The sequence below is a fragment of the Limulus polyphemus genome, unplaced genomic scaffold (genome assembly GCF_000517525.1).
Source record: "Limulus polyphemus unplaced genomic scaffold, Limulus_polyphemus-2.1.2 Scaffold1036, whole genome shotgun sequence".
NCBI lineage: Eukaryota > Metazoa > Arthropoda > Merostomata > Xiphosura > Limulidae > Limulus > Limulus polyphemus.
Genome location: NW_013666646.1, coordinates 210,525 through 235,313, shown reverse-complemented (window position 1 = coordinate 235,313; position 24,789 = coordinate 210,525). Strand labels below are relative to the sequence as shown.

Genomic DNA, 24,789 nt, shown 5'->3' with positions numbered 1-24,789 from the left:
TTTATCAGTTATGCATTTAGGCAATTTGAATTTAGTTCATACTGTACCTTTCATTGCAATGCCAGAACAATATATATTGTAGCATTGAAATTTATTAAATATACAGGTTGCCTGTGGTGGGTGTCACACAGTTGTGTTGGCTGTTAGACAGGCTGGAGTATCACTCAATGAAGAAGATATTGTAAACTTGAAAGCTAATGATCTAAACACCCCTTCTGCTGCAGGAAGGTCAGCACGTGATCGACGTAGACAGAAAACTGTAAGTTTTAAAACCAAATTGTGTGTTTCATGTGTATATGATAAAATTACTGTTCAAATATGACCATTTACTTAGAAGTGAAAAGAAAGCTACATACTTATACTGAGTGCTAAAATAGGACTTTTCCTCTGTTTCTTTCATTGTGTAATTTGGTCTTGTGATAGTCTCACACATAACTTTCTCTTTTAGTTCTAAATGTTTACAGATTCAGTAGACCCATACAGTACTCATGCAGTAATCTCTACTGTTGTGTCACAATCTTTAACTCTTTCATTTTACAAATTTTTATTGTTAATATACATTGTTTGCTAGCAGTTTTGACTTTTTTTTAATGTTATTTGATATACTTTTCTTGTTGTTCTTTTGCCTGCCTAACTATGGTTCCAGTGGATTTGCTTCTGGTTTTAGTTTATATTTCTGTGATATAAACAGGAGTGGTGGCTTATTAGACATGCAGTCTCTTATTCTCCTCCCCCCCCCCTTTTCTTTTCTAATTAGTATTGATCTACTCTTTGAGAATCTTGTGTATTTGAGGGTTTTCTCAATTTTTTTTCTGAAAAACTGAGATTATTTTATTTTTCACAGTTTATTTTCCATAGAATTCCTTTTATAGAATGTAAAATTCTACCCTCTTAGTTATTATCTCAGGGAACTCTTTCTTTTGTTGCATACTTTCAAATAATTTAGCTGTATTATGTTTTATTTTTGTTATTTTTATGTGCTATGCTAAAGAAACCAATAAATTTTATTGATTCTTTTGTGTGTTTGTTTATTTTGTTGAAGTAATTGTTTTGGCAGTTGTTTTCACTTTATAAAAAAAACTCTTGCTGGTAATGTGAAAGTAATGGAGTCTTACAGTGAACTTTGCCTCAGCACGACATTAGAGAGTAACAGGGGTTCTTTTTAAATCAGCTGTAAATAATATCTGAAAGCAATACAGAAATACGTTTTATAAATAAGATATAATAAAATAAATAGTATATATTATGGTAAGTTTTAATGATATAAAATGTATTTTATGGCAAAATTTATTTCAACAAAATGGGCTAGGACATAATTTCATCTGGTCTGTGATTCTGTTATGTTGCTGTTCAAAAATGTGTAGGTTTGTTGGATTGAAATATATAAAAAACAAATATCATGTCTGTGCAAAGATATAAAGATTGGTCTAAATTTTGAATACAAACTTCACTTTGAATGAGAAATCCTAATGAATATTGAGTCACAGAATTTGTGTGATCTGTGGAACAAGCAGATGTTTGTTCTCTGTTTCTTGTATCTCTATTGCAAGTTGGCTTTGTAGCTTCATCTAACTACATGTTGTTCCAGTATAGGGTTCAGTATCATAGAACTTAATTGGCTTCTGGGCACAAAAGATCCAAGTGCCCATTTAGATATAAATTATTTTGTAGATACTTATGGTGAGTTTGTAGCGACAAGAATTCAATTACTTCCATGGTCCATAGAATACATAATTATCTTTTCTAATTACTAATTAACTAATAATTTTGGCTGCTACAATCTTTAAGTGAGTCCTAAGAAAGACTAATTTAAGTAGCAGAGACAACTTCAATGCAAGTTTTCTGTTTGGAAGGCATTTGTGCTATTCGTTTTTGGTTATCAGCTACTAAAATCATTCATTTACATCTAAAGTCTTTGCATAATTCTTTGTAATGTTGTTCTTTTGTATGTGTATGTGTGTTTATGCTGCCAGTTAATTGTTACTGTTAGCTATAATGTTTCCCTATTTTATCCCTCCCCCATCTCTTTCTACACGCTATTTCTAAATAATGAATGGTTCTTTTTGTTTTCTTCTTCAACACATGTTCAAGCCTATCTTTTTCTATATAATAGTTTTGTTTTTTAATTTTCCTTGTGCTTGGAAATTGAATTGGCCATTATTTTTATCATTTATGATGTGGGCTATCTTTTTTTCCTATGACCTTCTAGCCCATTTTGCTTTGTATATTTCTTTTGCAGACCTTACTGCCTGTAAAGAGCTGGCTTTTTTTAAGTGTTTTCACTCATAGATCCATCAATAGTGGGTCTTCTCTTCCTCTTTTGTTGGTTTTACATTTCTTAATTTATTATTATCTTGCTACTTTAGGACTGCTCTGGATAATCATCTCTATATTCTTGCAGTGTTAATTTTTAAAGGGTTTACTTTCTTATTCTTGATTTTCCTTAGAATGGGAAACTTTTTATTCTGTAAGACAGTTGTGTAAGCTTAAGATCAGATTGTCCACTCTGAAAGGATACAGCTGTTGCTGGTATTGTTCATTATTTATTGGATATAAGCATCTTGTAGGAGCTTTTGTTACTACTGTTATCATGCTATTCTCAGGTTCACTGGTTAACCTAATAGATAAGAATAATAACCACAAATAGCAGGAGGAATGTAAAAAAATGTTATACTGAATTAAATCTCGACTTCTAACTTTGAATGAGTTTGAAGAAAGAGACTAAATACAAAGTAGAGCAAAGTGAAAATTACTCTGTATCAAAATCAAAGATAGAAGTGTGTACAATGCTTACAGACAACTTAGAGCTCTTACTCAGAAGATAGACCTGGCTAATATCCCAGCTCTTATTCAGAAGATAGACCTGGCTAAGATCCCAGCTGTTACTCAGAAGATAGACCTGGCTAATATCCCAGCTCTTACTCAGAAGATAGACCTGGCTAATATCCCAGCTCTTACTGAGAAGATAGACCTGGCTAAGATTCCAGCTCTTACTCAGAAGATAGACCTGGCTAAGATCCCAGCTCTTACTCAGAAGATGGACCTGGCTAAGATCCCAGCTCTTACTCAGAAGATAGACCTGGCTAAGATCCCAGGAAAAGCTAAGAAAATTGCTCTAAAATCCTGAACATCACTGAGCAAGTACAATGACTATATACAAAATACAACAATATATTCTTTCTCAGAGTACATGCATTACTCACATCATTGGTCATTCCACCAGCAACATTAGGGAGGATATATCTTCAGAATCTCACAAAATCTGCTACATAGTTGAAGTATTGCATGAGAAATGGAGTCAGACATGGCCTAGTGGTTACCCAACAAACATATTTACATAATAAATACGTATTGTTAATGCAGTGGTTTGGTAGTGATTACGTAGTTAACTTATATAACTTTTATATAAAAGTGTGGACTACCAGAGACGTTGTTACTACTTGGTAATATTATGTAATGGAACTACCAATATACAATCAAGTTAGTATGTTAAAATACCAACATTGTACATTCCTATTACCATTCTACTATATTGTAACTACCTTCCATTGGTTTCTACCTCTTCTTAGTACCATGTTTATATCTTTCAGCTCCACCCAGAATACTTTCAATATATTCATTTGCAAAAATAAGGTAGAAGTAATATCATTTATTCAATATCATTGATATAACATTACAAATTATATATTATTTTTTTCATCTCTATAATTTTAATATAGTTCATCTGAATCAGACTGTGTTGTTGTGGGTGTCCTGGGAGATTTCAAAGCAGCTTGTGCCTGTAAATATAAAATACCAATTCAATTTAACAGACCATTACAGCTATCAATAAAATCACAAATCAAAAGATCTGAAATTTGTATTTTCACCTTTCTGCCAAGGACTATAATATTATTATATGCCAAAACAATGTTGATTAAATTATTCATTATGAACACCTGCTATACAAATAAAGTTGTGCCTAAGTTTATGCCAAAAATGAATATTTTGTTTCATGCAATATGTACCTTAGACAAAGTTGGTACATGGCTTAACAGTGATGTCATTGTTTTCTCTGTTTTACTTTTGTCATCAATGCATTTCAAATTTGGCAATATTATATTCTGTATATTTTAATTGCCTTATTTTATTTTGTGTATTAGTTAACAGTTGTGACCAATACGAGTGCATCACTTCATTTGTCAATATATTTACCAGGAACACATATCCACCACGCTTGTTCGGTGGATGCTTAAGAGTTTCTGCCATCTGCAGCTCAACCTCAGCATCCTGGCATTTGGGGTTAATTTGTCTACACACCTCTATTGTAAATTGCAATAATGAACTTTTCAATAACATTGTCAAATTTAACAAAGCTAGGATTTTACCTCTATAACACTGAAAAATTCATAAATGTCAGAAAATAACAGGACTTATAAATGTGGTAATGAGGTTAAGTACGAGGTATTAAAAGTACATCACCTAATATAAACTTTGTGTGTCATTGATATCTTATAAATAGTCTTGTTCATTGTTATCTAACTGACCCTTTCTGAATACTATTGTTGTCAGTGCACAGTCAATCTACTGACTGGGCTTATTTTCACAAAGTTATGGAAAATGTATAATTTTTTTTATAATAATCACACAGGTAGTTTGTACCATGTTTACTGTACCAAAATAATAATCAATTAAAACTGGAAATATCCAGATATATATATATTGATAATTATTCTGTACAAAGGCAGGTCTTGGTATGTTTGCCCTTCATGTTGAAGCCAGACAACAGGCGGAAAGTCCCCAACTTCTTAAATATTCTTCATACAGAATCCCCAGCATTGTTTCCTCCTAAGGCACTCAGGACAGCAACCTAAAAAATTACGTTACGCCATTTGATTAGATGAATGCTTGATTACATTTTCAACTTGGCATACATTTGATATGCCTAAACCATTAATATGCATGATAATAACTATAAATGAAAAAAATAGCTATTCATTATAGGATTTACCAGTTTTTTTCTCTAGCCTGAGTTTTCTGACAGCTTGGTACAGATTTGTTCCAGGTCTTCCCATGTATCTATTGGTTTCTCCACTACTTCCACCTCTTGTGCCTGGACTTGTGAAACCACTCTCTCTTTACCAGCAAGTTATTGGAGAAGTTTTGTGTGCTTTTTTTGGTTGGTAATGATTTTGTCCAGTCTCATTAGGACTTGCCACTGGTAATCTAAAGGAAGAATACAGAACAAGGAACAATAGCTGCCCAATGAACATAATATTGTACAGATAAAAGCAGTGCAGCCTTTAACTGGTGATCTGGTCACCCCAGGCCACCAAAAATTGAGATGGGCTACTAAATCTGACAACTTGGTGCCAAAACTTTTAATTACATTATATAGAAGTTTATTTTATTCAGCACAGCAATCTGAATGTTGGGTGACTACATATGAGTATTGAAACCTTAAAAATACCAGTGTAAAGCAATAATCATTTTATGTTGATGTGTGCTGATTTATTTTTGTAAAGCTTTGAGAATTTTTCTTTAATTGGTTCAGTAAGGGTTTGTTTGGTTAAAAGGTCTATTTATGTTAACTTTAGTATTTTACTGTCAGTGAAGCTGCTCTTTCGTCCTTCATTATCCCCCATTGGTTTGGCTACAAGCTTTGTCAGATTCTACCTATGAAATATATAAAAATAACAATCACATGATAGATCAATATTATATCATTAGTATTGATAGAAATGTATATGAATGCTGTTTATTGTGGAAACCCAATCATTCAATTAATAGTAGTAATAGTAGGCCTATTTGTAGTCTAAGCATTAGGCCTTATACATAAGCTTAACATAACGCTTAGTTGAAACACTACTTCAGTTATTACTTGGTAAATTTTGCTTTGACTACAACTACAAGCCAAGTGATTTCTTTAATCAGGTCATTAACAACATGACTGTAAGATGGAAAAGCATCATCAGTAAGAATATAAACTATTTCATTTAATAAATGTTATTTTGATATATAAGTTGATCGGGTTTGTCCATCTAAAAAAAATGCATTAATTTTTTGATGATCTAATAGTTCCCTCTTCAGTTAAAGTAAAGATATAAAACTTCTTTTAGAAAGAATATATAGTTAAATTGAATTCAACCTATTTCACAATATTGCTTCATTTACCTAATACAAAGTAAATCAAACAATTTAAGGTACATTTTTCATTATTTGTTTTGTTATTATTGGTGCAAAGAAACACTTGCTCTTCAGTGTTTCTGACATCAATATATGGTAGTGCAGCAAATTACAACTGAAACATTATTAGTGCTTATATTAACATTAACTTCACCTATGTGATTACACTTTTTTACAATACAAATCTTATGCCACAACTTTTATAATTGTAAAAAATGGAAAAAGTTTAAGAACAAGAGTAGTAAGGCTTATGAAATCTATATAATTGTTTATTTTTATACTCTTTTAATTTCTTCCAATTAAAAAACTTGCAAATGTAAGCCAAAAAGAATGACTCTTGTCAGTGAAAAGTTTCATATTTTTGATAAACAGTGACGTAAGTGTATTGGTTGCACTCTTAGCAATTACAAATAAAATATTTGCTAGAATACATGCATATTAATGCTTTTCACTGTGTCACTGATATCCTTTGATTTTTTCCTTGTTATAAACTTGTTAAATAATGCCTAATTTTTGTTTTGTAAAATCAGTTTAATTTGATTTAGTATTTTTATTATTTTTTAGGTGCTAAATTTCAGAAATTTTATTGTGAGACACTGATTTTTATTTTATTATTGATGAGAAAGTTGCATTGTATTTATCTAGTCGGTTGTAATTTGGTTTATGGTCATTCAAATATTTATTTTAATACTTTACTTTACTGATTGCAGAAGTCACTATTTCTGGTTATAAATATAAAAAAAACATGGCAAAAACTGATAAAAGTTTGTCAGTGACCTAGGACCTGACCTTTTAAATTGCATCACCATTACCTTTGTCACTCTAGGTATCATGATTTTTGCCAACTTAAATTCGATGATATCAATTTATAGCTAATAAATATAATTCATTTTCAATGAATAATAAGTAATTTTATTTGCATGCATTCTTTTAATCTGATAAACTTAACAATAATATTCTATAGATAAGGATTTGAGTCATTGGAATATTTTGCCATTGCCTATTGCACTTGCTAAATCTAACTAAGCTTACCCGATGTCTTGTCATGAGGAAAATTTCTGTAACTTTCAAATAGAAATACTTTATAATATAAACATTTTCATGAATAAATAAAGTCTAATAAAATGATAAAGATATTCTCAAATCTGTGATTTGTTCCTAAGTCACATTAGAAATGTGTTCACTCCTGCAAGAGCTCTATCTAGTCAGTTTCTCAAGAAACATAAATCACTGCTCAGACCACTTTATCTACTCTAAATTAACATGTATAGTGTATAATTTTCTCTATCCAGCATGTAGTCTGAATAATTACTAATGAACTTCAGAAATAGTCATATGCAATGTGTAAGTATGACTGTAACATCATAAAGAATGAGAATGAAGAGCTAAAGTAATAAAATCGTGTGAGAAGCAATACATAGATAATTTTATTCTTAAGGTATGATAGTGTCTTTCCAAATACAACCCTATACTTTGGGGTAAACAACAAACTTGTAAAGAAAATTGTTAAATATGTTCACAGAGTGAGACCCCTTGAAGATAAGCAAAAAAATGAAAGTTGGAATGTTTATTAGTTTTCATTTTTCTTTGCAAATTACACTGAATAAATCTTATAAAATATCAATTATAAAGTATTTTTGATTTCAAAATTCTTGAAATAGATTTAGAATTATTATTTTTACTTATGTTTTGAAACTTCATATGCAGGAAGTAATGGGGTTTACTTCTCAAGTTTTTCTAGGCCTACTTTTAGAACTCCCATAAGAGTGAATTAGAGCATACTATGGCTGCACACTTTGATCCTCGTTTTCAACTAGTGAAAATGTCCATAGTATATAATGCTTCTGATTTTTACTCAGATCAAGCTTGTCGTATTTCTTCTTGACCTCTAAATGGTGTATGTTTACTGCAATGTTACAAGTACTTTCTGATGACCATCTTTCTTTTCTCTACTTAGCATGGCTTCTATTTCTTGTTTTTTTTTGTTTTGTTTACATTCTTCTCTTCTCCACTTACTTAGTGTGAAGATTTTAGTTCCCTATTATACAAAGATAAAGTAGTGTTTTTTTAAACCCATATTATAAGAATTAAAATAGAATTCTGAAATAATATCTCACCTCTAGACACAGAATAGCTTGATCCCTATGAGATTTACATGTCACTAACCTTGAGCTAACTCCCACCTAAAAATCACATTAGACTAGTGCATAATAACATCATCATGAACAGACATGTTTCAAAATTATTAATTAATTATGTGAGATTTGCAATAGTTTACAAAACTTGAATTTCATTCAAGTTTAACTGTTTCTTTCTATACAAACAAAAAGAAAAAACTTTTTCCTGCTTACCCATTATGAATTCTCATGTGATGATAACTTTCACTTCATCCTGTGATAGTAATGACATTACTAACATGGGACCTGTGTTTACTGTGGCTACCAGAGGCTCATTGTCTGTGGAGTACATGACAAGTTGTGGGCTCCCTCATGCATACAGGGCCTCCTCCCATCCATTTGGTGGACATTTCTTCTCCTTAGTTTGAACATGACCAGGATGATGATGATTTTGACTGGCTATTTCTCCCACCAAGATTTGATTTAGGTACTACCTTATCAGTGGAGGAAAATCTTCACTCTTCTGATCTCTTTCTTGACATTGTTTCACAGGTATGTTCTTTTCTTTCACTTTCTCCAGTGTCTTTTGATTCCTCTTGATCTTTATTACACAAAACCCACACTCAAGATAACTTTGTCTTCTCTCCTTCTCATGATATTAAGGTCCATGCAGATTCATTTCTTAACAACTTTGCACCTTCCTCATCCTCCTTGTCTACTTGACTCTTTTGTTCTGGCTTACAGCCATGTTTCATCTCTGTTCCTTGATTTCCAGTCTTTGAAACATCATTTTACCTGCTTGAGGGGTCAGACCTCTTAACTTCTATTTCACTTTCTAGTGCACAGTTTTCATGATTCTATATATATGCAGGGCCTCCTCCTGTCCATCAACTGAGGTTCCTTCACATCAGTTTGAACATGCCAAGAACAACAATGATTTTAACCAGCTGTTTTCCCTACCAGGGTTTGCTCTAAGTACTGCTTTGTCAGTGGAGGGAAATCTCCATTCTTCTAATCTCCTTCTTCACATTATTTCACAGGTATGTTCTTTTCTTTTGCCAGTGTCTTTCGATTCCTCCTGTTCTTTATTACACAAAACCTAGACTCATAATTACTTCCCTCCTTCTCCTAATATTAGGATCCATGCAAACTTCTTTCATGAACAACTGTAAACCCATACTAACATGCCTTTTTGCCCCTTGTCTACTTGACTCTTTTATCCAGACTTACAGCCATTCTTCATTTCCATTCCTTGATTTTCAGTGTTAGGAATCTCTTTTACCTACTAAGGAGTGGACCTCTTAACTTCCGTTTTACTTTATAGTACCCAATTTTCACAATTTCCTTTCTTTCTTTCTTTCTTTCCACTCTCCTATGTTACCTCTTGTTCCTTCACTTTATTTCTTAGGCTCTTCATCGTGCTCTTGAAGGGTTTTCTGTAGAGGTTTATTCTCTTTTTTTTTTCATCACCTTGGCTGATACTACTATTTCTGTTCTATCCCTCACTTGGTTCCTCTACTGTTGGGATTGTTGAGTCTGGATGTTCACCTAACTAATGTTCACCTACCTCACTCTTAGATCTGTGATTCTCATTGAGCTCCTTTTCTTCACCTGGAAATCTTTGGTAATGTTCCTTACTCTGAAGACCCAGTCCGAGGTGGCCTGGCATCAGTCCTCATTGCCCTCTTTGGTTTCTCATTTTTTCCCACCTTTCCCTTCTGTTTCTGTTCCTAGGCCTGCTTGATCTACATCTCTTCTTCCCAATCCTACTCCCTGTCCTTCCACTTTACAGTGTTAGGGTAATCGCTCATCTTGTCAGGTTGGGTCTTGTCCAGAAGGTGCCTGTCTGTCTTTCTTCACCAGCTTTTGGTCTCCATTTTCAACTGACAAATGGGTTCTTTAGATCCTCACCCTTCTTCTCTTCATCCTCTCTCTTCTTTTCCTCTTTCCTTCAATCTTATTTATCTTCAGCATCTCAAGGATGCAGCCTCAGATCCCATGGTGAAGAATGCCTTCAAGCGAGTATTTACCCCTACTCTGTGATATTACTTTTATCTGTTTGGCATCTGGCTATCAACCTGTCATCTCTCCACTGATTTCTATTTGTCCTGCAGTTCTGAATGGAGGGTTTCTCTCCTGTAGTCCTTTTTACTTCGTCTGTGATTTACCAAGTTTGACATATCAAATGTTTTTTAACACATTCCAGTTGCCCTGTCTTCTAAACATTTTCTCCATTTCATCCATCAAAATTGAGTCTTTCAGTTCTGTGCTCTTCCCTTTCGCATTGTATCTGCTCCTTACATCTTCAGTCGAGTCATGGGGCATTCACCATGTTGGAGCTAAAGTTCCATTATTACATGGACGATTGACTTTTTTTGCCCCTTCTTGAGAGGACTCCTTCACTCATACCTCCATTTGTCTGGAGGAGGCTGCTCAGCTGGGCTGACTAGTCAAGCATTCCAAGTCTTTTTCTCATGCCTGCTCTATATTTGCTACATTTGGGTATGTTCTTCATCTCTCATCTCAGTTGGGCTCAACCTTCATCTCTCTGCTTGCAAGTAATTGAATGTCTTGTCACTAATCACTAAGATTTGTGCTTCTCATTTATAGCCTGCATGCAAGATTCTTTCACTTTTGGGACCTCTATCTTCACTAAAACTACACATTGTTTTAGACTATGCACACATAAACCTTCTTCAATATACATTGAGAGACCCGTGGAACCTCTCTTGAGTTCCTTTGTTCTTGATAGAGTGCCTCCCCTCTCCTCCTCTTGAATAATTGTAGCTTGACTATGCCAATACCACAGTGGTATTCCTTGCCATCCTCACCCTCCCCTGACCAGATCTTCATCTCTACACAAATGCTGGGCTGGGACATGACTCCAAATGATAAGTTGACTTTGGGCATGTGGGCTCCAGAGGAACATTCACTCCATAACAACATGCTCAAGTTTCTCATAATTCATAGGGCATGCTCCCATTTCGACATTTTTCTTGTGTATTGTTTGGTCATGATCCACTCTACAATTCTACAGTCGTTTCTTATGAACCATCAGGGGGTTTCTGTTCCAGGACTCTTTGCTTCTGCACTTTGGACCTGCTATTTTGGGCTTATTCCATTCTTGAACATCTCATAACTTGTCATGTGCTGGGTACTCTGAACCTAGTGGTGGATAGCCTCTCTCAGCCAGACCAGATTCTACTTATGAAGTGGCCTCTCCACCTACAGATTTTTTTGTTTGGTTTGCTCCCAGTTAGTCATGTCCCTCATCAGTGCCTTTGCCACTTTTTCAACACTAAACTTCCGCAATTCTGGTCCCCAGTTCTTCATCCTTCAATCCTAGAAGTAGCTGAAAAGTAGTGCAGGTCACTCCTTAAACAGCTAGTGTGCCCTCCTCTTGCAACAGGACAGGTTTGCCACCCCTGTCTCAGTCTGTCAAAGTGAGACACATACACTAGGGTCTGATTGCACCCTAACCACACTGTGTTTCCTGGTTCACCAACCACTTGTGTGCAGATGCTTCTCCCTAAGTATTTGTGCTCCAAATAACTCTTTTTTTGATGAGGCAAAAATAAAATACACTGGAAGTGGGGAGGATGAGTGGGAAGTTGTGTGGAGTTGAGTATGTGTTGGAAATACATTTTCAGGCAAAGAAAACATTAACTTCTAAAACTATACCTTACCTCTTCATGTAGAACAGTTGGTGGGAGGACTCAGTGCAAACATTAAACCTAGATAAGCTCCCTTCAAAAAGCACACAAAAGGAAAATCCATGGAGTGTGAAACCTGATGGCAGTGGCTCCATCTTGTCTCAACCAGGGCATACTCTTCACCCAGAAGGAAGAGAGAGAAAGGCAAAAGAGTCCCAAGTGTCACAAGAATAGGTGGAATGTCTGCATGACGAGCTACTGTGTAAGGAAATTGTGTTGTCCTCCTATTGATAGAGAGCTATTATCGTATGGCGATGTCATCATGCATTAGCGCAGCTCACATTAAACATGTGATTTGTAGATAGGAGTTATCTTAAGGCTAGTGGCATGCAAATCTCACAGGCAGATATATGAGCGATCAAGCTATTCTATGTTTGGAAGTGAGTATCTATCAAAAATATATTTTCAGATAAAAAAATGTTAACTTCAACTAAGTATTTGCCTCACTTGTTTTTTCTTAAAGAGAAAGACCCCAGTAGCTACTACAAATCAGTAGGTATCTTACTACATATGTAGTACAAATATATATATATATTGCAAATAGGTCAAGAATATGTGAGAACAGATATAGCAATATAGCTCATTGTTTCTCTTGAGATAAGTACCTAACTGAATTTCACTTTCAATTAAATAAAATATAATTAAGATATTAACCAAATTAATCAGTTTTAAAGAGATGTGCTTCAGTTAATTAATTTTTATAAAAAAGTAACACCCTTATAACAAGGAAACTATACATTCATAGCTCTTTACTTGTTGATATAAATCACTAATGTTAAAATCATGAGTGGTAACAAAGCCATTTGCAACTTTCGAGTGATATAAATGTAGAAGTTATGTCTACACTATATTACCATAAGTACTGAGATAGCATACTCCTTCCATTCACACCTAATTTCCATATCAAGCCTACAGGGCATTGATATATAGGGTTTATAAAGTTTAGCAGTTTTCACAGATAGCAAGTGGGAATCAAGATATGACAACGAAAGAAGCCTTCACAGCCCTGTAAAGAGGAATGTTAGTGAATTTAGCATTAGTGGTATGAGTGCCTCCTTATATACAAATACCCTATGGACAATATGTAAAAAAAATAAGTCCACTGCACCTACAAAATGTTGACTATTAGCTGAGCCACCCAGAATTAATCAATGCTTTGTTGTATCATGCCATTTTTGACTCTGCTGCATTGACTGTATAATGATATTATTTTAAGGAATATGCATCTTTTAGTATGATAATATATGCCATATCATTTCCTAAAGTGGTTTGAGATAAACAGTATCCAGAATCTGCATTAGCTAGCCTAGAACCTTGATTTCAGTCCAGTTGTACTTCTCTGGGATGTTTTGGAATGCTGCCGTAAAGCAGAAAAGACAAACCCTAATTATACGTATTTGGAGCTTCTTTACATGAAGAGTGTCTGTCTACTCCACAAGATGTATATTAACAGATAGTGGCAAGTGTTAGTAGTAGAGTCGGGCTGTGAGTGACATCAACAGAGGGTTCAGTCTCTATTAAAATGGCACAGCAATCAATGAACATATTAACCTTTCAGTATGTGCTATTCAAATACGTTTGGTGATATAGTGTGTATTTATTTTATTTGAGAAAAGTTTGTAAAAATGTAATGGTTTCAGGTTGTTAAATTTGCAAAAGTGATAATTCATAAAACTATTACAGATAATTAAAAACTTCGACCACTCTAATATTTTTGACATATTAGAGGAAAACAAGGTACAAGTTCATAAAAATAATTATGTATTTTTTTTTCAAACAAATTTTTATCACTAAATGTTTTATAAAGAGATAGCTTGTCTAAAAATATAACTTAAACTTGAGCTATATACAAGTTGTTTTCTGCACAAGTGATATTTGTTAGTATTAGTAAACCTCAAGCTAGCATGGTTGTTTAATGACTAACATACTATATTTACAGGGTCAACTGCCCCCTCTGTCACAAGAGAACATTTCCAAAAAACGACCTTCTCTTGATGATGTTATACATAATCCACTAAATAAATCTAAGCTACCCGGCATTGGAGCAGGTATGTTTTTGTTTGGTTGTACTTAAATAAATGTTTATATATTTTTTCCATATTTGTATTAAAAGTTGTAATTAAACTAATGGTTTATATTTAGTTGTTCAAAATTTTGGGTGAAATGTTTTTCTAAATTTGGGTCAATAATTTTTAAAAATTAGGTAGAATTTTTTAATCAAAAGAGTTGGAGTTGAAATTGGGTTTTGTTCATAAAAAATCAAAAATGTCTAAACACAAATAAAGTACAACAGACTACTCTCTCAGACTGAAAAAGTTACAAGTTGGGTGCAAAAAAAGTCGACTGGTTTGGTTTTGGCTACTTTCTTCATCTGAAAAATCTTAAGTACAACTAATTAAAAGCTTTCAGAGAAGAAGAATTCTGGTTTTGACACCAGATTGTGTTGTCTTTTGGTTGGGTAATAAAAGCATAAAAAACAGTTTACTACAGTAATTTGGTTGCAGATATCCATTAACATATATCATCATTTGCTTTTTGAATGCATTTTTATACGTTTTACTGTGGTCTGGTCCTTGAATATAGCAAAATGTACTGCAGGAACACTCTACTGTTGAACTTCTAACCAGAATGCATAGTAGAGTTTATGCTGCTGCTGACAGACCTCCAACATTCTTCCAGAATCTCACTGCTGTGAGTTCTGGATTGTCTGGATAGGGTTCTGCTATGTATTAACTGAATTTTTAGTGCAGAACTTCAGTTGTTACGTCTTCCACAAAGGAAAACATTTCCTTGTAGTTGTCACACTCATATCTCTAAGCTGACTTTGGGAGAGGCTCCAGCACTCTTGCTTGCATCCATAGCTTATTTATAGTGTAATCACATTCTTTTAGTTGTTCCTTTCTATATGTCACTCAGGATTACACAGAATTCATTAATACATTGCCTCACCTAAGCAGCATCTTTAGGTGACAGCATTCCTAAAATTACAATACACTCTTCTGTTGGAATAATATATGTGCTCTGTTCCAAGCAAATGGAAAACTTAACTTCCATAATGTAGTACATTTTGTATAGCATAAAACAAGCTCTCTCTCTGCACAGTTAAAACTGGTTCAATCTTTTCTTCCAGAACCACAAGCTTGACATAGACTCTTTGTTGCTGTTGATGAGTGAGAATGATTTCTTCAATGTCAAACATATGTTTGTTCAGGGCATCCTCCTTCTTCAAAAAAGCCTTCCCACATGCATGAAACAACACACAGACTCTCAAAGAAACTGAGCCATCTAGTAGGAGCAACAGCTAGAGGTTTCATTACATTTTCAATTCCAAGTTTAGTACACTCTTTATTGTACAGTTGTTCTAATTTGTAGGCCTTTCTAAACAAGGCACCAAATTTCATAATCATTTTTCTAGCATCTGATATTGCAGAACAGCTAAGGGCAGTGCCAACAGAAACAGGAATTAAATGTGCCTTATCTTTTGCATGGAGGAGTTTACTAACACCTTCACCAACACATATGTCATTTACCATTTTTTGCAATTACTGTGCAGAATAAGATACAATGGCAATAACAATCAGATCACTTCTTCTGTAATGATTTGGTAAAGACCAAAGTGATGCTAATAAGTTTTGAGACAGCAACATTAGAAACATCTTCAGTTTGTTCACAACAATCAGGTTTTTCAGTTCTAGGCCATTCCCTTTGGGTTAGCCATGGTCCCTTAAACTTTCATTTGTGCTATGCAAGTATTTGCTTGCATTTGCATTCTTTGGGTCCTCAATTTCATAATTATGTTGATGATTGGCTCCTGCTGACTGTCTCAAAGAGCTTCTGCAGGGATAACTTCCCTCTTCCTTCAGAAGGTGTCTCATCTTTGCTGGCTAGTCAAGTGCTCCAAGTCTGTCTTGGCCCCTGCTTCAGTATTTGTTTCATATGGGTGTTTTTCTGAATTCATATTTGGGGTGGGCTCAGCCATCACCTTTGCATTTTCATGCCATTGAGATTTTGATTTCCAAGGCTCTTCTGTCTCGTACTCTATCTGTGTAAGAGGTTCTCTCACGTTTGGAGATTCTGACTTCCCACAAGTCCCTTATCTCTCTCAAGCACTCCCTCATATGCATCCCCTTCAGTGGACTTGAATGTTAAATAAAACTTTCCCAGGATTCCTTGTCAGCCCTGGTGACTCAATCACTCCAACACAACTCTAGGTATTCCCTTTCTCAACCCAACCTGCATCTGTACATAGCTACTGTCTTTAGTTCTGGTAACCCATTGCACTGCCTCTCAGTATGGAACCTAATACCAGATGATTGTGTTTGATAATGATATGGTCCAAGTATCTTTCCAGTGCCCCCCCCCCCCCTCCAAGCTGCTGGGGAAATTGATATGACAAATTCCTTTTCGGGACTAATACAAGACAGAATGGACTCACCCCTCGTTGGAGAAGTAGGAATGGCATGATGCCTGGTAGTGTAGTACAGGGCACCCCACTAGTTTCTGAATGTTGTAATGCAAAGTGATAAGTAGCCTCTCTGAAATTAACATTTTCCATACCTGAAAATTTATTTCAGATAGATACCTCTCTTGCACCACCTCCCACCCTTCCTCTCCATTTCCTGTACAGTTCCTTTGCCTCATCAAGAATGATCCTTTGTTCAAATGCTAGTACTCATGGAGCTTACTGTATATGGAGAATATGTCACCCTACTATTGGTGGAGGGCTGTAGTGTAAAGGTGATTACATCATATGCTGGTGCAGTACATGTTGACATTTGTAGGTGTGGAAGCTTTGTTCAAGGAATGTGGCATATGCAGAAAGTTACATGTCAGTGAACATGAGGTAATAGCTCTTTAAAGTGTATGGAAATTTTTAGATAAAGAAAATGTTAACATTTCTTGACTGATAAGTTAGAAATGGTTTTTCATCTTATTCGTTTTAAAGATAATTATATTTTGTATTAGACATAAGGAAAGATGAACTATTGGGAAGATAAGGTAATTTAATGCCTAATTTAAACTTTTTCAACACCTCTTTGGTTATGATTACTCAGTGAAAGCTGATAAAACATTATGATAAGGATTTCTAGTAAAGTATTATACAATTTTATTACTTTCTGAAATAAAAATTTTAAATACACGTTCAAGTCTCAAATGTACATTTTCTGGAAATGTAAACAGTATATTTATGTTCCTACAAAAAGAACACAAAAAAGTTCTAAAAGTAGTCTTGTAATTTTTTATAACAGAGAATTTAACAAAAAAAATCAACTAAATAATTTTGATTACTAAATTTAACAAAAATATTGAAAACAAGTCTAAAAGGGTTATAATTTTGTTGTATATGTCATGGGTTAGACCAAATTTGGAATATGTATTCAGTCTTAGAGCTCCTTACCTTACAAAGGACATTGAATTGTTAGTAAGGACTCAGATGAGGGTTACTAGGATGATACCAGGGATGGAAAGGTTTTCATATGAGGATAGGTTAAGATCTCTGAAATTATTTTTTCTCTTGAGAAAGAAGAGTTAGGGAGGACCTGATTGAGGTGTTTAAGAAGTAAGATTGGTAGGATTAGGAGACAAATATAAATGTTTTTAGGGTAGGATTCATTTTCAGCTAAGATAACAGTGTTGTTGGCCTTTTGAATGAGTTGTATTCAGTTGTGGTGGATGCAGTTAATATAAGGAACTGGTATTTCTCTTACTGTCTTTTGGCTAAGCCTGTTTCCTGGCTCCTATTTTTGCTGCCTTTATTCTATAAAGCAGAACGAAATTTTAGCCAAACTATTGGTTTCTTTAATGAAAATTTTGAAATACTTTGCTAATTGAAGCTTTCAATTACTTCTATCAAACTTGTAAGTATTACTATTATTCATGAGTTTATTTCCTTGCATTCAACATAAACATTTTCTGAGCTTCACCAGGAACTTATTATTTTTTCTGTACTTTCACAAACAAACATTGTGAAACTAGCTATAAAACACATTAACAGTCTGAACCAGAACCCATATTCACATTATAATATTTAACTTCTCCCTGTGTTCAATGGTCTAAGTTCACATTCTGTTCTTTGCTTTACATTTTCACAGTTGAAATTTTAGTGGTAGTGCACTCATTTTCTGGTTAAGAGCTCATTTACTTAGCTTAATAGCAAGAGATTATAGCATTGTTCTCATGAATGGAAAATGATGCAGAGAAAACTGTAGGCAGACACTAAACATTCTTTTAGACCATATTTGATATTAGTTCTGGTTTTGTGGGTTTAAGCATTACAGTGTTCTTTTATATTACTGCTGAGCATCCTAGCAGCTCATCCAGTATAACCATGGTTGCACCTTGAGCAAGTGAACTCATGTACTATACCACTTGTGAGGTATTCAACGGATGTTGTTTATCTGTACATTTGAAGAGCCCTTTTAACTTAGATTTTGTTTTAAAGCCACGTTATCTAGATTTTAGATACAGTTCTTTGACTAAAATAAATGTTTTCTTCAGAAAATTTAACATAGCAACAGATGGTATATTTAGCTTTTCAGTTTTGGTATGGATTATTTTACTTAGAAACAACAATGGAAAACTATTTCTTCTAAGCATTTACTTAATGTTCTCAGCTTCTGCTTCAAAAAGGATTTAATTTCCTGATATCTTAAAGGCTCTGTATAACAGAATTTAAACACATTTTTTTTTAAATTGAAGGAATGATGCTTTTAAATAGTGAATAAAGTCCAGTGGAAATGGGTTTATGATACACTTTACTGATAGGTTTTCCCTAGTTATTTAAGACGTGAACATCCAAGAACATGAGTTTGTCCTTCTGATCATTTTCAACAGTAAATTTTATATTGGGATGTTTACCAATTGGCAGGTCTGTAATCAAACTTTTTCGTGGAAGCACAAAAAAAGGTTAGCAAGGTTAGGATCATAGCTACCACATCAGTCTGTTCATGGATTATACCATTAAGCATAAAATGTGATTTTTTAATTACAGAATATAAAAGTGTCTTAAAAACATCTTAAAACCAGGTAGGTTTACCTATTAAATACTGAAAGACTTTCCTTATTGAGTTTGAACACATGCTTTCAATAAAACATATTGCTACAACTTTACAAATTGCTGTTATGGGGTCCTTTTTTTTTAGTGAAGCTGACCTCTCTCCTTGGGTAGCTTGAGTGTTGTCACATTCTTGTAGACATTCCTCCCTGATAGTATACCAGTCATGTTGTCTATCTTTTGGAATTTGATTTCTTGTCTTTCTCCAACTAATTAACAGCTTAACTCATTTTTTTTCATGCACCTCTCTCATAATCAAAGCTTATTTGCTTCTGTTGCAGGCTACAGAGCTGCATTTTGTGCCAATTTCAGTTGTCACAGAAATCATGTGCTTTTGTTAGCTACACTTTTCTTATAAGTCTTTTATAACATTTGTCACAAGTCCTAGACATTATCCTCATTGGATTTAAATCTGGTCTGAAATCCATCCCACTGGGACATGTAAGTTTTCTGGTTTCTCCTTGTGAACCATCAGCAACTTGTTCACCATACTATCTTTCCCTAAAGACATATCTTATTTTGTTAGTTGCTTCAAAGGGAAGACAATCATGCATTTTTGTCATTGATATTTCTTACTTGTTTCCCCCAGAAACTCTCTGTACTTCTATCTTAATATTACAAAGCCTTCCCACCAGAGAATTGGGCTGCAAGAGATTGTCACAAGTTTTTTTTTATTCATTTTATTATTTTACATACTCTTACTTAACTAACCTTAATTCTCCTTTTAACAAACGTTTTCTATATTTGGTCAGGGCTGTTTGTTCTTATTTTGCAAGCACCTAGAATATTATCAAGGGAATGAACATCAGTTGTTTGTACCTCATGATGATTCTTGTTCTATTGATTTTACTTCATCCAAGTAACAAATTGTTTTGTGCAGGTGATCCATCTTGTTTATCATGATGTTCCCAATCTTTTAAAGCATGAATTTCAGGTTATGTTTCATCACATTCGCCATTTGATTGTGTCTTTGGCCTCCTGGTCTCTGTACCCTTTAGCAAGCATTTTATAGTATCATATGGGATGAATCTACATACTTTTTCTTTTTTGCATTTTTCACATCACTGTATCTTCAGCTTGGGGATTCTGGCTAACACCTGTGGTTATTCACCAGGCTTGATGGAATCCATCTCATGGGAATTTTTGTATAGTCTTCCAAACATCTATTATTAGCCATTTCCAGGAAGTCTGTGATTGTGAAGAAGTTTGGCTTCAAAACAAACAATACAAAACAAGAAAGATACAATAATTTGTTTGTCCTATACAACATTCCACCCTTTATGCTAGAGCTAAATAAGAGGAATTTGCTTTTTGGTAGTGGACAGAGGGCACCATCTTGTGGCTGATGATGCCTCAATGGTTATCTTTCTTACCTGCACATGCTTATCCTTATGTGGCACGATAGATATTGCAAACAGGATTACTATTATCACTAGATATCTCAGCCCAAACCAGGATGTGGATTATCTGTTTTTATTGTTGCTTATTTATGTTTTGATGTTACCATTACACTTTCTTCACATTTCTGAGCCCATCATCAGAGACTTCTTGGTTCTTTCTTTGTATTTCCCTTTGTATTTCTTTGTAATTTGACCAGTTTTGTACTCTCTGGCAATTTTTGTTATGGATAAAGAGTGGCTACTGCCTCTGCAGTATGTCATTTCATATTATACGTGAGAGCTGCTCTCCTGAGAACATCCCACTGTAGGAGCAGAACATAGTGTTTCTCCTACCTGTTTGTTAACATAACATTACAATAAAGAAAAATCAAGGGATATTTTGGTCTATCTAGGTCATCCTAGCTGCTACATTACACTAAACACTAAAAAAAAACTTAAAGCCTGCCCTGGTCATTCAAATTTTTATCAAGCTTTCCACTTAAACTCCTTTAACTTAACTGCATCTACTTCATCTGAAGACAATCTATTCCAAAGGCTAATCACCCTGTTAGAAAAATAAAGCTGTCTTAGCTGAGGATAACTTCTGCCCTGTCAAAATTTATATTCATGTCCCATAGTCTTACCATTCTCACTGTTAAACATGCAAAAAATATGATGCATCAACACTATAAATTCCCTTAACAATCTTAAATACCTAAATCATATCCCTTTTGACTCTTCTTTTTTCAGAGTTATTAACCAATACATACATGGAAACCTTTCCATTTCAGGTATCGTCATAGTAGCTCTCCTCTGAATCCTTTCCAACAATTCAATGTAATGAGCCCAAGGCTGAACAAAGTACTCCAAATGTATCCTAACAAATGGCTTATACAATGGTATTATAACTGTTGTAGACTTGAAGGCAATATTTCTGTAGATACAACCAAAAATCCTATTTTCCCTGCCAATAGCAACAGTACATTGCTTGGATGACTTAAGCAACCAATGAACCAAAAACACTAAAGCTATTCCCATCAAAATTATACTGATAATCCAAATTGTGATACTCCACATGCATTACCTTACATGTATTGTAATTAAAAGTCATCTGCAATTTATTTACCCAACACACCAAATAATTCAAATCCTTTTGTAAAGTAGTAGCGTCCTTCTCACAGCCAACAACACCCAATACTTTAATGTCATTAGCAAATTTAAATAATATATTGACAATTCCTTCATCTCTGTCATCATAAACTTTAGAAATGTTATACATTTGTAATAATGTTTCTTTCACTACCTACTCAAGCCCCAAATTTTATTTCCTAAAAACTAGGTTCCTCATCATTAAATTTGAACAAAAAAAAGTTTATTTCATTAATAGCTTCTCTGTGGATTTGTGAAATAAGACAATTTTTGGCAGAATTTGTTTTAGTGTAGGCTTTGCTCTAAAGACAGTGAAGTGTGTCAAAGTAGGCAACTAGTTTTTCTGCTTTCATTATTTGATCGTAACATTGTTTTTGTAGGATTTAATCATTTCAGTAATTCTTCAATTACAGCAGCCCATTAAATAATTCTTTTGAAGTGAACTGAGTCACTACATGCTGGGCTAGTTCCTTAATAGTCATCACCAACTATTTAATGGCTTGTGTTTGTTTGGCTAATTTTCTAACACTTTTGAAATATTTGTACAGTCTTTCCATAGCCAGCCTGTGAGTGATTGGTGTAGACAACTCCAAGTATCTGTCTGATTGGTAACCCTTGTAGTGCTTTGAAGACCAGTATAATCCAACATCCTTGGGTCATCCTTCTTTGTAATACTCCACAGAATGATTCTTCTTTTATGGATGTTATCTTTATCTCAATGAGGCCTTCTTTTCTAATGATAGATCACTATGATCAAGCCCTAGTATTGAACAGTTTTGATTTTCTTATAGATGTATTGGTATTCAAGGCTCTTCTTTTCTACCTCAGAGACATGTTTTCACTGTACTTTTGTACTCTGAATATCGTCTCATGTTTATAGGCAGTTATCTTACTTGTTCTTCCGTAATTTTATATGTTGGCTTTAAACTTATTCTTCCTGTAGTAAGAACTGTCTAAGTTATTCCTAAAGTGATTCCAATTCCTACTCAACATTGTAGGTTTTTCAAGTAGTTTCAAATAAAACTGATTTCTGCACAAATATTAGAAAGATCTACTAATAACAGCTGGGTCAACCAGGAAATATGGGAGTGATTTGAATTTGGAAACTTGATTGAATTTTCTATGTAAAAAATAAACAAGCTTGATAAAATGAACACAAACTTTATTATACTTAAATATATAAAAAAACAGCCATGCAATTGGACACTTGGATCGTTGAGTAACTCATCAGCTTTCATTTGAAGATTTTTATTTTTTAATTAAACTCACATTACAGTTGCCATGAATTTGATATAATAATTTTTAACCTAATTAGATATTCATGTTTTATTAGATATATGAGATTAAGGTACAAATGAAGTTAATTTGAGTACATTTATGTTTTCTATGTAAGTTCAGTGTTGGTGTTATCTCTAGGGAACATGAAAAATACAAGAGATTTGTAAGCATAAATATATATATATATGTAGATTAACTGATTATTTATCAGACATATCCTTCATTATTATGTGTTGTTTTTTAACTATGATATTTTCTTATTCTTTTAAACAGTTTTGAGTGAAGAAATATAAAGATTTTGTTAAACAACATACTTAAAGATTTCTCCATTATTTTTATGTGCTTATCTTAATTAGCTGTTAGTTATCACATGCATGGTTTTAAAATTTATTATGAAAAATCTAAGTCACATAAGTCTTGAAGGGTATGTTCTTATGAACCAAGTAATTATGTTGTCAGAATGTTACAATTTTTAAGTAATATAAAAACCACTGGTACTTTATAGGTAAGTCCAACTAATAAAGAAAGAAAAATCGGTTTCTAATGCTCAATCTCTTGAAATTGAAAATATTTTATATAAAGTAAGTGGTGCACATCCACAAAGAGAAAACTTAAATAAGAAATGTTACATTTATCCACCCACTTACTTGAAAATTTGTTTAAATCAATATTAAATAGTAAAATTATAAATTGTGTTTTGCTTTAAAAGTTTGATTTATGTTTCATATGAAATAAAAAATGTATTACAACCAACTTCAATTAATTTTATCAAACTTAATTATAGTTTGCTAATCAAATTAATGGAAAATGAATTCATTCAGAGCATGAAAGACTAAATACAGATGAAATATCCCTCAGTCAATCTTAAAAAGAAGGTACATTCAGCTAGTTTCCCAGTCAGAAAATACCTAAAATATGTAATATTTTATTGTACATGGAGAATGCAGACAGTAAGTTTCAGGATTAGTATTTTGAAAACCACTGTTTTCCCAATCCTTATAAAACTTGCATTTTTTAGTAATAATAATTTTTATTATCTAATATAATAACTTTAAATGAAGCTTAAATGTTTTAACATTATACTTGATTTGTTTATTTATATGTAATAAATTAAATGTTAGAATGGATGCATTTCTGTACTTTATGGTTGATCTTGATTTAGTATTAATGGCAATAATTAAGTGATATAATTAGAACTGAATATTAAGACTCAGATCAGTTTAATCTGTAACATTCCTGTTAGGGTTAGTTTTTAGTTCTGATCTCTGTAGATAGTATACTTTTATTAGAAGTTGTTAATAATATATCTTAGAAAAAGATTTAACAAAAGCAGAAGATGATGAAGCAATGGACCGACCTATTAGACCTCGAAGACAATCCTTGTTTCAGCAAGCAACAGATGATGATACCATTCGTCATGCTGATAGTGATGTAGAATCAGAAGTTTCTGAAGTGTCTGACCTAAATAAGGTAAGATCTGCTAAATCACAATTTGAATTGATTTGTAATATTGGAAGGATTGAAGGTAACTGATTTGAATAACAGTCTTAGTAACTTTAATAGAAGTAAATTGGGAACATTATTCAGTCATATTATAATTATGAAATAGAACTAATTTACTTTGTGTTTAGATAAAGTTTGTATTATTATAAAGTCAAATGGTAAATGTTCTTTACAGTATTCAATAGTATGTAATATCTTATACATCTGGACTTGGTTTGTGATAAAAAACAAATTATAAAAATTATTATTTTGACTTAATTGTACAACTTTTATATGAATAAAAATGATTTAAAATTATATTTTACAATAAAATATCAAAGATATTAAATGTATCTAATTGTATAAGGATAATATTGTTGCGTATCTGCTTGTTGTTAACTTCCCGTAGAAATTCTTTCCGAGAAACTTCAGCGATACAAGTCCTTTCTTAA

The 24,789-nt window shown here is 33.4% G+C and overlaps 1 protein-coding gene across 1 annotated transcript in view; it reads left to right on the top strand.

Moving 5' to 3' along the window:
• Window positions 1-24,789, top strand: part of LOC106461811 (X-linked retinitis pigmentosa GTPase regulator-like) — a 150,846-nt gene that overhangs the window by 67,757 nt on the left and 58,300 nt on the right. The window contains exons 10-12 of the mRNA XM_022388887.1: window positions 107-259; window positions 13,935-14,043; window positions 24,168-24,325. Of these exons, the coding sequence (XP_022244595.1) occupies window positions 107-259; window positions 13,935-14,043; window positions 24,168-24,325 (420 nt within the window). The remainder of the gene's footprint in view (window positions 1-106; window positions 260-13,934; window positions 14,044-24,167; window positions 24,326-24,789) is intronic.